At 51.8% G+C, this 13,120-nt stretch overlaps 2 protein-coding genes across 4 annotated transcripts in view; one reads left to right on the forward strand and one right to left on the reverse strand.

Annotated features, from left to right (window-relative positions):
* PRMT7 (protein arginine methyltransferase 7) overlaps positions 1–8,501 on the forward strand; it is a 38,017-nt gene extending 29,516 nt beyond the window's left edge. The window contains exons 13-18 of one of the 2 annotated variants that reach the window (XM_090261402.1): positions 351–440; positions 3,615–3,776; positions 4,795–4,869; positions 6,887–7,047; positions 7,939–8,035; positions 8,285–8,501. In XM_090261402.1, the coding sequence (XP_090117528.1) occupies positions 351–440; positions 3,615–3,776; positions 4,795–4,869; positions 6,887–7,047; positions 7,939–8,035; positions 8,285–8,464 (765 nt within the window). In that variant the 3' untranslated portion in view covers positions 8,465–8,501. Of the gene's footprint in view, positions 1–350; positions 441–3,614; positions 3,777–4,794; positions 4,870–6,860; positions 7,048–7,938; positions 8,036–8,284 lie in introns of those variants that run through there. The other variant, XM_090261403.1, reaches the window with a different exon arrangement.
* A 942-nt stretch (positions 8,502–9,443) lies between these two features.
* The window catches only part of SMPD3 (sphingomyelin phosphodiesterase 3), a 79,399-nt gene continuing 75,722 nt past the window's right edge, over positions 9,444–13,120 (reverse strand). For both annotated transcript variants that reach the window (XM_090260369.1, XM_090260370.1), the window contains 2 exons: positions 12,669–12,831; positions 9,444–12,420 (listed from right to left, as the gene is read on the reverse strand). In XM_090260369.1, the coding sequence (XP_090116495.1) occupies positions 12,319–12,420; positions 12,669–12,831 (265 nt within the window). In that variant the 3' untranslated portion in view covers positions 9,444–12,318. The remainder of the gene's footprint in view (positions 12,421–12,668; positions 12,832–13,120) is intronic.

Genomic DNA, 13,120 nt, shown 5'->3' on the forward strand with positions numbered 1-13,120 from the left:
CGAGGGATCATGCTCACGAGCTGGCCTGTCTGGTTGGTTCCATAATGGTATTTCTCCTCCTGGCCAATGATTGGTCTTGCTTTCCTCTCTAAAGGACAGGCCACCTCCACCAGAACTGCACGCCTACTGCTGAGTCCTCTTGATGTGCCTGTGAGGGAAATTTATTCTGTTACATTTTGCTACTGATCTCACCCGTGGTGTACAGGGTACCCCTGGAAGGGAGAATTTCCACAACGCAGATAAAGGTGGTGCTCCAGAACTATTTGGCTGGAAAACTGCAGACAGATAAAGCAACTTTGAGATGTTTTTTTCCTGGACAAAAAAAGTAATACTTTTATTTTATCTCTAAGATCTTTAAGGCTAACCACTTGGAAAATAAAATTAATGTAATAGAGAAACGGCCCGAATTATTAACATCAGCAGACTTGGATGGCAAAAAGGTGAGTAACGAGTTTGCACCGGGCGACATAACAGTAGGCGGCCCCAGGTCCCCCTTTCCTCTCTGGCCTCACAGAGGGCCCCTTGTTGAACTGGCCTCCGTGAGGAGGGGTGAGGAGGGTTTGCAGAGATGCCTGCTGAGCAGATACTTGCACTCTGAACTCTGGCTAATCTCTGCTCCTTCAAGTGAGGACAGACAGCTCTGCTGGGACTTAACAGCAGCACATCGTGTCCTCTTTCTTCCAGTCGCAGCACTCCCATTCGCTTCCGCTCCCTGTTCGCGGCCCGCTGCGGGCCTCCCACGCCTTAGTTACGGAACAGCCTCCCTGCGTGCTTCCTCTCACCAGCTCCCAGGCCTGTATGACCAGGGGCCCTCTCGCTCCTTAACAAACATCTTTAGTTTTTAAGAGACTGCATTTTCTAGGTTTTCCTCTTATTTTTCCTGCTGCTGCTTCTCAGTCCTTCATGGGTCTCTGTTTTTTCACTTGCTCCTTCCCTAGGGATGTTCTTGGAGCTCCCTCCTTTTCCATCCTCTCCTCTCCATTGACAACATCCTTCTCCACTTGGGAATCCATGATGGACAAAGCGTCTGCGAATCTCATGTGTCCAGCTGCCAGCCGGTGTCTTTCCTCGCATATCCTACAGGCCCCTCAAGCTGGAACCTGTCATCTTTCTTGCCAGCTTTTTTAACAACTTTTTTGAGATGTAATTGACATAACATAAAATTAACCCATTTCAAGTGTACAATTTAATGATTTTTTTTTAAAGTAAATTTAAAGAGTTGTACAACCATCACACAACCTAGTTTTACAACATTTCCATCATCCGGCCCCCAGCCCCAGGCAGGTTTCTCTCTATAAATTTGTCTTTTTGTCTTTTCTGAGCACTTTATATTATACAAGTGGAATAATACAATATATGGTGGTTTGTGTCAGGCTTCTTTCACTGGGCATGTCTTTGAGGTTCATCCATGTTGTAGAATCTGTCAGTGTCATCCCTTTTTAATTCCAATGGGTGTCCCATTGTATGAATATGCCATAATTTGTGTATCCAGTCACCTGTTGGGGATATTTGGATTGTTTCCAGTTTTTGGCTATTACAACTCATGCTGCTATGAACACCGGTGTCTTAAGTCTTTGCAATGATACATGTTTTCAGTCAGGTAGCTGCCTAGGTTGGAATTGCTGGGTCACAAAATACTTTTGTTTAAGAAACTGCTATACTTGTCCAAAGGCCTTATACCATTTTACATCCCCAGTGATGTATGAGGGTTCCAGTTTCTCTGTATCTTTACCAATGCTTGCTGCCTATTGTTTTTATTATAGCCATTTAAGGGGTGTATAGTGATGTCTCACCGTTTTGATTTGACTTGGCCTCGTGACTAATGATGGTGAACACTTTTTCATGTGCTCATTAGCTCTTCTGTGTCTTATTTGATGAGAAATCTGCTCAAGTCTTTTGCCCCTATCCCCCCCCATGCCGTTTTTTTAAGGAACAAATTTTTTGAAATGTAATTTACATGCCATAATTTTATCCATTTAAAACATACAATTCAATTACTTACTGTATTCATAAGGTTGTGCAGCCTTTACCCCAATCAATTTTAGAACATTTTCAGCACCCAGAAAGAGACCCCATTCCCATTAGCAGTCACTGTCCATTCGCCAACAATCTTCCTGGCCCTAGGTAACCACTAACGTACTTTTTGTCCATATGAATTTGCCAGTTCTGGACATTTCATTTAAATGGAATTGTACAATACCTAATCCCTTTGTGACTGGCTTATTTCAGGATTCATTCACATTGTAGCATAAATTAATAAATACTTCATTTCTTTTAACTGCTGAATAATAGCGCATTGTATGGTATGGGGAATACCACATTTTATTTGTCTGTTTCTCAGTTGATGGAAATTTGGAGGTTTCTACTTTTCAGCTGCAGTGAATGATGCTGCTATGAACATTCATGTACAACTTGCTCTTTTATTCCCTCATTGATGAGGATTAAAAGATATTTACATTTTATGAGCCATCAGAGTCGTGCACTGGCTAGACTCCAGGTCACTGGAATGGTAAATAGAAGTGGTGAGGGGGTTCATTCTTACCGTGTTCCCAAGTTTGGGGGGTGGGGGGTATACAGGACCAACTCTGTCTTCAATGTCTTCCCTCTGCATTTCTGTCACCTCAGCCAGATACGTAGACATCATCTTGGTCTGGACCCCCACTGGTGCCCATCTGCTTGGGCCTAGCCCTGTCACCTCAGCATTCGCCACGTCTTGGCCTCCTTCCTTCTGCACACTGCGTGCTTTTTATAGTACTCATCCAAGTCACCTCCTGTTCCTGCTCCACCTGCCGGTGGTGTCCTCATATACTTCATGGTTGTTAGAGGGCTCTTTCTAAAACACATTCCTTCTCTGGTTAAAGCTTTTAGTGACCTCATCTTGCTTCCAAGGCAAAATCCAGTCCACTTAGGCTGTCATCAGTTGCCTTCAGGTGAGCTGGCTCCCTTCCACCTCTCTGGCCTCACCCTTTACCATCCCGCCCGACGTGCTCGTCTGCCTAGCTCCTGAGGGGGCCTTCCTTTCCCACCTGTGCTTGTGCCTCTGTCTGTCCCACTGCCTGGAGTCTTATCTCCTTTGCTTTTTGGACTCCTACTTATGTGTCTGTTCATTTACTCAGCACATATTTACTGACCATCTGCTCTGGGCCAGGCACTTTGCTGGGTACTGGGGACACCGTGCATCAATGTGCCCACTTCTGTGGTGCTCAGAGCCTCGTGAGAGAGACAGGCAGACGAGCACGGAGGATAAATTGTCAAGATTAGCTTTGAGTGGGATTCACAGGGCCATCCTGGAAGCCCTTCCTGATGCTCTTACCTCCAGGGTCCTCCACGTACCCCTTCCATGCAGCTTTCAAAGCTTATCGCCCTCCACGAGGACAGATCCCAGCCTCATCTGCTCCCCTTTCCACTCTGCACTCCTGAGGGCAGGGCTTGTGTCTATTTCTCATCTTTGTATCCTCAGGCACAGGTGCAGACCTTGCATGCCTGTTTGTGTTAGAAGGAGTGAGTGAATGAATGGCCTGTTACTTCCATGCACCCGTGAAACTTGTGACTAGTCTTTTTCTTCAGACGGATCCTTCTGATGGCTCAGTTCTACCTCTTGCTCTGATCTACAGGTCTCTGTCCTCCTGGGTGAGCCATTTTTTACCACCAGCCTCTTGCCATGGCACAACCTGTACTTCTGGTACGTGCGGACTGCTGTGGACCAGCACCTGGGGCCTGGCGCTGTGGTGATGCCCCAGGCTGCCTCGCTGCATGCTGTGGTCGTGGAGTTCAGGGTATGCCACCCAGAGGTTTTTGCAGAAGGGGTGGGATACCTTGTTTTCTTGCAAAGATCTTGGTGCAGATGGAGCTCCTCAGGTCTTCGTGATTTGGCCCCTGTTTTTCTGTTTCTGCACACTGCAAGGTTGAATAGAAGAGGCTTGTCTTTTCTAAAATGCAGTAATTTGACATATGAAATGGAATTGGCTGAGTGTTGTCATTTTACAATATGGCTTATCAGCATAATTAAAATACGTAAAATAAGAGCTTCAGAAGACATGCTGAACAGCTTGCTCCGTTCTCATTAAGAGCCGAGGCTCTACTTGTTAAAATCATTTTGAGACCGGAGAGTCACCTTCTTTATGGGAGAAAAAATTGAAAAGCTTCATTTTAATTTTCTCATCAAAGCAGAACCACAGTCACAAAGTCATTTTGGGAAAGGCATTTTTTATTGAAAGGATTTTAAACTGAAATGTCGAGTGAACCTCGTTTGCTATTTCTTTGATAAGAATGGCTTTGTCCATTGGCAGTTTAGTGACTCCATCACTTATTTTCTGGGCATTTTTTCTGTGTTATTTGTTTACCTGATGAAATTTCCGCATGAATACTGGTTTTCATGGCCAAAAAAGGAAATGTGGGGAATGACATTCGTTTTCAGGCAAAAATCCAGGAGACGGAAGGCACAAAGTTGACCTGCCTCAGTGCTTCTGGTCCCCTCCCATCACCCTCACACTGTTTATGATACAGAGCCTTGACAGCTAGTTTGTAGATTTCTTCCTAAAGAAAATGGTGTTCAGGATGGACAAAGGGCAAGAAACCCCAGCCCAGTAGCCCTGGACAATTGTCCCCTGAGTCCCTTCAACCTTGGGGATCTCTTCTAGGCGTGTGAAAACAACAGTATGTGCCTGAGGTTTGGAGGCTGGAGCCACCTCAGCTTGACCTCACTGACTCTTCTCTATCTGTGGCCCCAGGTGGGTGTGGACATCAGGGTGCCCTGGTGGGTGGGTGTCAACGAAGGCTCTTCCTTCCTCACAGGACCTGTGGCGGATCCGGAGCCCCTGTGGTGACTGTGAAGGCTTCGATGTGCACATCATGGACGAAATGATTAAGGTAGGTGGGGCCACAGCTCCCACCCACAGTGCCCCTCCCATCCACTCCACATCACCATAGACCTCTAACAGGGACGTCTGGCTTCTGTGGAGAGACATGAGTTGGGCAGTGTGAGCAGCGTGCAGAGAGCTTGTCTTTTGGGGGCAGAGAGGGCAGATGGAGCTATTCCACGTGGTTCACCGTGAGCATGAGCATGAGAACCATTGTGTCTCAGAGTCTAGTCCAAGGCCGTTCTTGGCCCTGGACTGCAACCCCTGAATCAGAATCTCAGGCTGGGGTCTGTCACCATGCCACTGGAATCGCTCCTGCCAATGTCAACAGCTTGTTCTGTGTTGGGGCAGCCTTTCTAGAAGGCAGTTTGGTAACCTTCTGAGCTAGCCCTTTTCATTTGGGGGACCCCAGTCCTGGGGAGGTGCTGGAGCATGTGGGTGGATGTGGAAGGAAGGTCCTGCAGGGCTGTTTGTACGTATTTAGGGGACTGAGTCAGCTACCAGGATCTGTATCCCCTAGAGTCCAGGGGTTTTGTGAAAGTGCCTGTGGCATTGGATCTATGAGGACTGAAGTAAAGAGTCATGATATGTCCATGTGAGCAGGCAGGGCAAGCAACATGCTCCTACCTGTGTATTAAGAAAATTCACACACACAGGGGAAGGGGTAGAATATTAGGGACCAGAATGTTGTGTGATAAGGAAGTGGTTAATCTTTTTTCTCCTTTTGCTTATCTTTCTGTTCACGTTTTTCTGCGATTGTGGACTGCTTATATAAACTTTTTTTTTTTTTTAAAGAATAAACCCAACAGATATTTTCGGTTTGCATTTTACTTGCTCCTTCACAGCTAACCACTGATTTCCGTGCTTCTAGAAATTGTCTTTGTGCTGAGTCACCACACACTCTAGCCCCCTCAGGCTCCTTCTTGGCTTCTCATCCTTCCCATCCCCTAGGGTGTCATGTGTTCCAGGTCTCCTCAGGACCCTGTCCCTACTGTCCCCTGTCCCCTCTCTGTTGCTGGCTAATGTTTGCATCCGTCCTGAGCTCAGACCAAAGAACTAAGAGCAGTGAACTCTCCACTGAGAGGTCTTCAGGTACTCTGACCTTGATGCTTCGAAAATCCACGCGCTCTCTCCCCACCCCCAGCCTGGCTTCTTCCGGGGCTTCCATCTCAGGCCTGCCACCATGTCATACCCAAATGCTGGGCATCCTGACACGTCTTCGCCTTCACTTGCAGTTGGTCATCAGGTTCCATAACCATCAGGTCATCAGTGAGCCTCAACTCCAGTTTTCTTTCTCTGCTGCTGCTGCCGCTGCTGTCCCGGTGTGGGCCACTTCATCTCTCACCTGTGACCATGCAGCCTCCCGCCTCTCCCACTCAGCCACCCTCCACACGGATCTCAAATCAAACTGTTGATCCTGAGTCTGGCCCTGTCCATTCCCTGTGGGAAAACCCTGAGAGGCTCCCGGTTCCCTCCCCCTGCAGAGTCACTGAGCCCTGCTGCTGGGCCCTCTCCCTGCTCAGCTTTGCTCACTCCTTTTTGCTGCCAACTCCTGAGTGACCTTTAGGAGGCAGCCCAGAGGTCACACCTCCAGGCAGCCCTGTCTCTGCCTTCTCTCAGCTGGGATCCTCCTGTGGGTATGATCTGTCAGCTGTAGTGCTCAGTAAAGGTCACCGAATACGCAAGTGTCCCTACACCAGGTATTGCCACTAAGTGTAGACGTTTGGTCTTCAGAGTAGCTTGTGAGATGGGCAGTGTTACCCCATTTTAAAAAGGGAGAAAATGAGGCTTAGAGAGGTGGAACGTCTTGCTCAGGAGACGGCTCATGAATGACAGCAGGGAACAGAGACACCAGTGGTCCGTGAGGACCCCCCGCCCCATGTGACTGTGGCCGTTACCCTGAGGGACCTGGGCCATGCAGATGAGGGGCCACTGGTATAGACCCTGGAGATGAGGACATGAGCCCCTTGTCTCCTGGGCATCCTGGCTTTGTCTCTGCAGACCCCCGCGTATCTTTCCCTTCTCAGCATGCCCTGGACTTCAGGGAGAGCAAGGAGGCAGAGCCGCACCCACTGTGGGAGTACCCATGCCGCAGCCTCTCGGAGCCCCAGCACATCCTGACCTTTGATTTTCGGCAGCCAGTCTCTTCACAGCCTCTCCGCACTGAGGGCTCCATTGAGCTGAGGAGGTGAGTATTGGCTCCTGGGTGGGGGTCTTGGAGGAAGGAAGTAGGGGGAGGTGAGGTGCCTGCTTTCTGTCTAGTAGTTACTGCCTGCGTGATTAACCACTTACTTTGGCCACTTTCACGTGGATATGATGGCTTTCCCTGTTTCATCCTTGCTGTTCTTGGTGTAAAGAGGCCCTGAGTGTATAGAGGGTCCCCACAGCCTCTAGGTATGTGTGGGTAGGAAGGCAGAACCAGAGTGGGCTTTGCTCTTCCCCCCATGATCTGAGGCTCCCTTTGAGCTAAGTAGCTTGTTGGATCACAGCTGCAGAGAAATGTGAGTTTGGTTGCTATGGTTACCTGTTGGACCATTTTTCTCCTGGGAATTAAAGTAGGTTAGGAATTGGTGAGGGCGCTCATTGTGAGGCATAGTCAGGCCCACCAAGCTCCAGCTCCCTTCATGGGGCAGGGGGAGCTGCTGAACCCAGAGCCCTTTGTGGGGCTCCCCTGACAAGGGGAGGCAGGGCAGATAGCAGCTGGGCCTGCCATCCAGAGGATCAGGGAGGGGTCTTCCAGCAGTTGGTGCCAGGGCTGTACTTGAGCCTTCAGGACCAAGCTTTTCTGTGACCTCAGATTGAGGAGGCTGGCCCTGTCGCTGACCTGGCCCTGCCCCACGGTTACTCTTGAGTACTTGGCCAGGCTCTGAGGATTGAGTAGGGGCTTTGATTTGTGGCTCTTCTTGCTCTGCATTTTACTGAGTGGCCTTAGTCAGGTGGAGTGTTAGGAGCTGCCTGACTGGGCAGGGTGAAAGTGGGGAAAACCAGAGGTTTCTGGAAAGCAGAGGGGAGCCATGGTCATGTCCACCCATATGTCATGGTGCTGTTTCTGTTGGGCTCAACATCCCCCTTCCCCCAGGCCTGGGAGGAGCCACGGGGCTGTCCTGTGGATGGAATACCATCTGACCCCAGAAAGCACAATCAGCACCGGCCTCCTGAAGCCTGCAGAGGACAAGGTAGTGCTCTGCACATGGGTCCCTGAGCTGGCTGACCCTGAGAGCAGGCCCTGTCGTTGGGGGTGGCTGCACTACCAATACACTCTGGGTATTCCTGGCACACGTTCAGCCAGATGGTAACCCTTCCGTTCCCCTGGGTACCTGGCTCTGAGCAGTACCTTCCCACTTTGAGCTGCCTGCAGGGGAGGCTGCCCAGAAGAGGGCTTAGCGGCTGGCAGCCCTCACCACCTTCTGCTGCTCCTCCTGCAGGGGGAGTGTTGCTGGAACCCACACTGCAGACAGGCCGTGTACTTCTTCAGCACTCCGCTGGACTCGAGAGCACCGCCGGGCGACCCTCAGACAGTCACCTACGCCGTGGAGTTCCACCCCTGCACTGGAGATGTCACCATGGATTTTACACTCTCAGATACCCTGGGTGATGGGCGCTGACCCTCACTTGTTAAGAAATAAAGTGGTCGAGAGAGGCTCTGGGCTCTGAATGGTGTGGCTTTCTGGGAAGGAAGGTGAAGGGACCTCTCCTTTCAGGGCCCAGCTCCGTTTCTGGGTGTGGAGACCTCTTCCATTTTTGCATTTTTGCACCACTGACTCCTTGCTCCAGGTGTGGCAGGAGCATGGGCTACTGGCTGAATTTGGAGCCAAGGAGAAGCCAGGGAGCCCACCCTGCAATGGTTTGGATATCCTCAGAAAGCTCTAAAGGCTTCAGAACCACTTCCCTGGGCAGCGTCGTGCTGAGGGGGCTGGTTGCCCATGGTGGTCGCCAGCCTGGTCTGTGCTGTGGAAACTTCTGCCTGGCTCTAGCTAGGAAGGGCTTCTAGGGGCCGAGGGGCTGACTTGTAGCTGGACCCTGGGCCTTAAAGACCCTAGCAGAGCTGAGCTGAGGTCCGGGTTCTGGCCCTTTCACTCAATGGATAATGTCACCAAGCCACATTCCTAAGCATCTGACCTCAGTGTGCAGCACCAGCAGGTTGGACAAATGACAATGGACGTCAGCCTGCTGTTCAGAAGACTGGGAGGAGGCCGTTCCTGAAGTTCCTGAGATGCAGACCCAGGAAACCAGCCACCAGGAAAGGGAGCCAGGAGGTACAGCCCTTTCCCATGTGCCCCTCTTCTAGCAGAAGCACCTCCCACCACCTCAGGTCAGGCGGATGAGTACACTGCTTCTCCTTCCCCCACCCCCCACTCAGGGTGCCCTTTTGCTGTTTACTCCCAGTTCCAGAGGGAACAAGGGAACACTAAGTAAGAAAACTTAGGTGTCCCGGCTTGTAGGTGGTTCAGGGCCAACCCAGGCTGTGCCTGTTCTAAGGGGGAGGCAGGAAAGGCAGTCCCATCTGGCCGCCCAGTGCCAGGGTCAGAGTTGGGGCAGGGCCCAGCCCCAGCTCGTCGCTCAAATAAGTGGAGAACATCAGCCTTGAGCCTCACAGTTTTATTTTCTCCTCATGATCCACTTTCCTTTCAGCACCAGTAAAGGAGAAAAACACCTCTCTTTTCAAAATATTTTATCAGGTGAAAGATTGTTTTTCTTCTAGGGAAGAATCGTCTGTATATATATTTGATAATGTTTTTACCAAAACCTTAGGTGTGCTTACCATATAAAACCCCTAATATGTCCCATGAAGATACAATACAGAAAAAAATACAGAAATTAAAAAAGATTTTTTCCTTTTTAAAACAGTATTTCTAAATCTCAGCAAGTTAATACAATAGTTAAAAAGCATCAGGATTAATATTCATACTTAAAACTCAAGGTGGTTTGGACAAATGAAAATGACTGTTTCCTTTCAAAGCTGACCCTGCCTCCTGGCTTCTCTGGAGGAGGCTGGGCCCGGGGCAGGTGTGGGACCTTGGCTGGGGATTTGGGTGACCCCTGTGTCCACCCCTCCCAGGCCAAACACCACAGAATGAGATCCTGGCGATGTTTCTTTTCTTTCCTTTTTAAAAATTAAAATGGAAAAGCCTGGCTTGCACGGCCCTGGGAGTACACAGGCTTCATGAAACGTGGTTGGGCAATGGCAGCCTCGGTGCTGAGGCCACGCCAGAGGGAGGTGCTGGGGGGCTGGGAGGTGGTACGCCAGGGCCAGGCTGGGCAAAGGCGACCTTGTTAGGACAGGACCTGACCGAGGCACAGGGAGGTATGACTTGCCTAAGGCCGCCCTGTGAGAAGGGAGAGAAGTACGTGCCCCTGCGCCTTGGCTCCCACCCAGCTGCTCTGGGAGGAAAGCAGCCCCTCCAAGGGCTGGAAGCTGTGTGGGGTATCTGCCTCAGGAGCCCTGGCCTGTCTCCACTGCTTTCTCCTGGGCACACAGTGACCTGCAGCCTGGGGTCCCTGGCTCAGGCCCCACCATCCAGGCATTGCACCTGCCCAGATGGGCCCTGCCTGTGTGAACAGATTCCTGGCTGCTCCTAAGAGTTGGGGGCCCTCTGATCCCACAAAGCCTGGCTAAGACCCTAACAGCCAGGACTTTGGAGGAAGGGCACAGCAGAGAGCCCAGGTGGGACTGTGCCCTCAGTGTAAGTAGCCTGTCCTGAATCTGGACCCCCAGGGCAGGGCTGGGGAAGTGTCGAAGCCTTCAGCTCTGCCACTGCTCCCGCCAGGTGGGTTCAGACAAACCAGTGCCACTGTGGGTATGGCTCTCAAGAGTGTCCTCTCCCAGCACAGGACCTGACTTCTGGCTGGCTGCTTGGACCCCTCTTGGTCCTTCTTGTAACTCAGTGGGTGACAAGGCACAGTGTCAGTGTGCCAACACCAGAAGGGTCCTGGTATGCTCTTCAGCCTTGCTGGGCAAAGCTGGCTTCAAGCCTGTTGGACACAGGTCAGGGTGCCCAAGGAGGGGAGACCAGTGGGGGTTGTCAAGAACAATACCCCTAGTAGGGGAAGTCTCACACCTGGAAACAGACACAGCCTTGCCTGTGTGACTGTAGGGAGCATCCCAGGTGTGTTTAAAATGACAGGTGGGTAGAGGCATTGCTGCCGGGGGATGGCGAGCTGCAGGCCACACCTACAGGCTCTGCCATTCTGTGCCTGAGTGCCTGAGGCTGGCCTGGGCATATGGTGGCAGAGTGGGCATCTGTGTGCCTGGATACCAACCAGTACCACTCCCTGCCCTGTGCAAGCAGTGGCCCTGACCTTGCTACCTCCAGCCTGCACACTGGTTAGGGTGAGGAGACAGGCCTTTCTCTGCACTTTGGCTTCCTACCCCTTTGTCCAGGGCCCCTTTCAGGGCCCGGGTTTGCTTTTGAGGATGGGTCTGGGAGGACAGAGCCACAGCTCTACCCAGAGACAGATGGACAGTTCCTGAGCTCAGCCAGCATGTGGATGGGGATAGTCGCCAGGGAAGGATTGGTCCCAAACCAGAGGTGTCTGAAGGGGAGACAGGATCAGGCAGAAAGAGGAGGTGTTGGTTTTGGCAGAAGAGAAGCTACAAATCTATCATTTTCAAAACCAGCAGCTCCCTTTCCCCTTTATCCGTGAGTTCCCTTCCTGTAGAAAAGTGTTCTCGCCTCGGCCTCCTGGCTGTGGCTCCGCGTAGGAGTCTCTGGGGCCCTGGTACGCCAGGAAGGGAGCCTGCCTCAGGAAGGGCAGCGTCCTCCCTCATGGTTTGCAGACCCTCTAAAGTGAAGGGTTGTTTCTGTTCTTAACTTTTCCTATTTTTCTTTTTAAAATGTAATCGCCCTTGAATGAAAGACCCTGGGAAGAGCCCAGGCTCGCGGTGACTGGACACAGCCCTCATGGTCCCTGCTCATGAGCCGTCCTAGCTGGAGGCAGCGAGCTGGCGGCCCTGTGCCCAGGAATGCTTCTTTGGCTGGTTCTAATTGTGTTTGGAGTTTGGCCTTGGGTGGGGCCCGAGTGAGGGGTCTGTGTGGCTACGGCGTGGCACATGGCATGCAGGCAGCGTGCATGCGAGGGTGCAGGCATGCGAGACAACATGGCAGCAGACAAAAATAATGAACCCTGGACGAAGCGTGAGAAGAGATACAAAGAGTACAGAAACCCGGTTCTTATACTAACCCATGGGTTACAAACTAGGTTGTGCTGTAGATTTGTAGAAAATCGTTTTGAAAGAATGGCACTGGGTTGGGCAGCTGGGGCTCCTCGGGCCAGCCTGACTCCTCTGTCCGCAGCGAGTGCCCAGAGGTGCAGGACAGCACTGGTTCCAGCTCACCCGGGACGACCCCTGCTCCCCCAGGGCCCTGCCCTCCCCCTGCTGCTGGAGGGGACATGGCCAGGGAAGGGCTTCGGCTCAAAGGGCTAGCAGAGGCCAGGCCGCTGTGATGACTTGGCTGGTCTATGCCTCTTCCTCTCCCGAAGACACCATCAACCGCATGGCCACCGGGAGGTGGTCGGTCAGTCCGGACAGCTGGGTGATAAAACTGAATTCTTCCACCTCCTGAGATTGGGAGAAGAGAAGCACCCTGATTAGACCCAAAAGACACCTTGCAGAGGAGGGGCCTGGGGGTTGGGGCTGGGGCCGGCCTGGTCTTCCTGAGGGCAGAGAGGTGGGGAGGATCCTGAGGGCCCCCAAGATCTTCGACTGGCAGGTCTCACTTTCTGAGAAATGCTCAGTGCTGTTGAGGGGTGCCAGGCTCAGGGTCCCATATCTACGGGCGTGGCCTGGCTGCCTGGTCCCAGACTCACAGCTTTCCAGTCCGGGCACAGCCCCTCCTCTGCATACAGCATGTAGTCGATGCGTCTGCCATTGCCCTTCAGCACGTCCTTGTGTCCCTTCTGGCATGCTCCTGGGCTCTTGCTGCTGGGGAAGGCGAGGTACTCCCGGCGCCCATCCTCGCTCTCCAGGACCCTGTTCACCAGACAGGAAGGCGAGGTGAGCCCCTGCCCCTACCCCCAGTCCCCAGGTCACGAATGTGGAGCCAGGTTCTCATCCCCAAGAAAAGTAGGTCAGACCAAACCCCTATGTTTAACATCTATCTTGTGGGCCCCAAAAGGGGCTGGGATGGAGGGAAACAGAGTCCAAGGCTGCAAGTTCCTGACTGAATTGGGCTATTCCACAATCTATCCTGGAATGTCCATGTCATGTCCATTTTGGGCTGGCCAGCACTCACTTGCCTTTCTGAACTGGGACTTCGGCT

Source organism: Furipterus horrens, unplaced genomic scaffold (assembly GCF_987537825.1).
Source record: "Furipterus horrens unplaced genomic scaffold, mFurHor1.1.pri manual_scaffold_13, whole genome shotgun sequence".
NCBI classification, from domain to species: Eukaryota; Metazoa; Chordata; class Mammalia; order Chiroptera; family Furipteridae; genus Furipterus; species Furipterus horrens.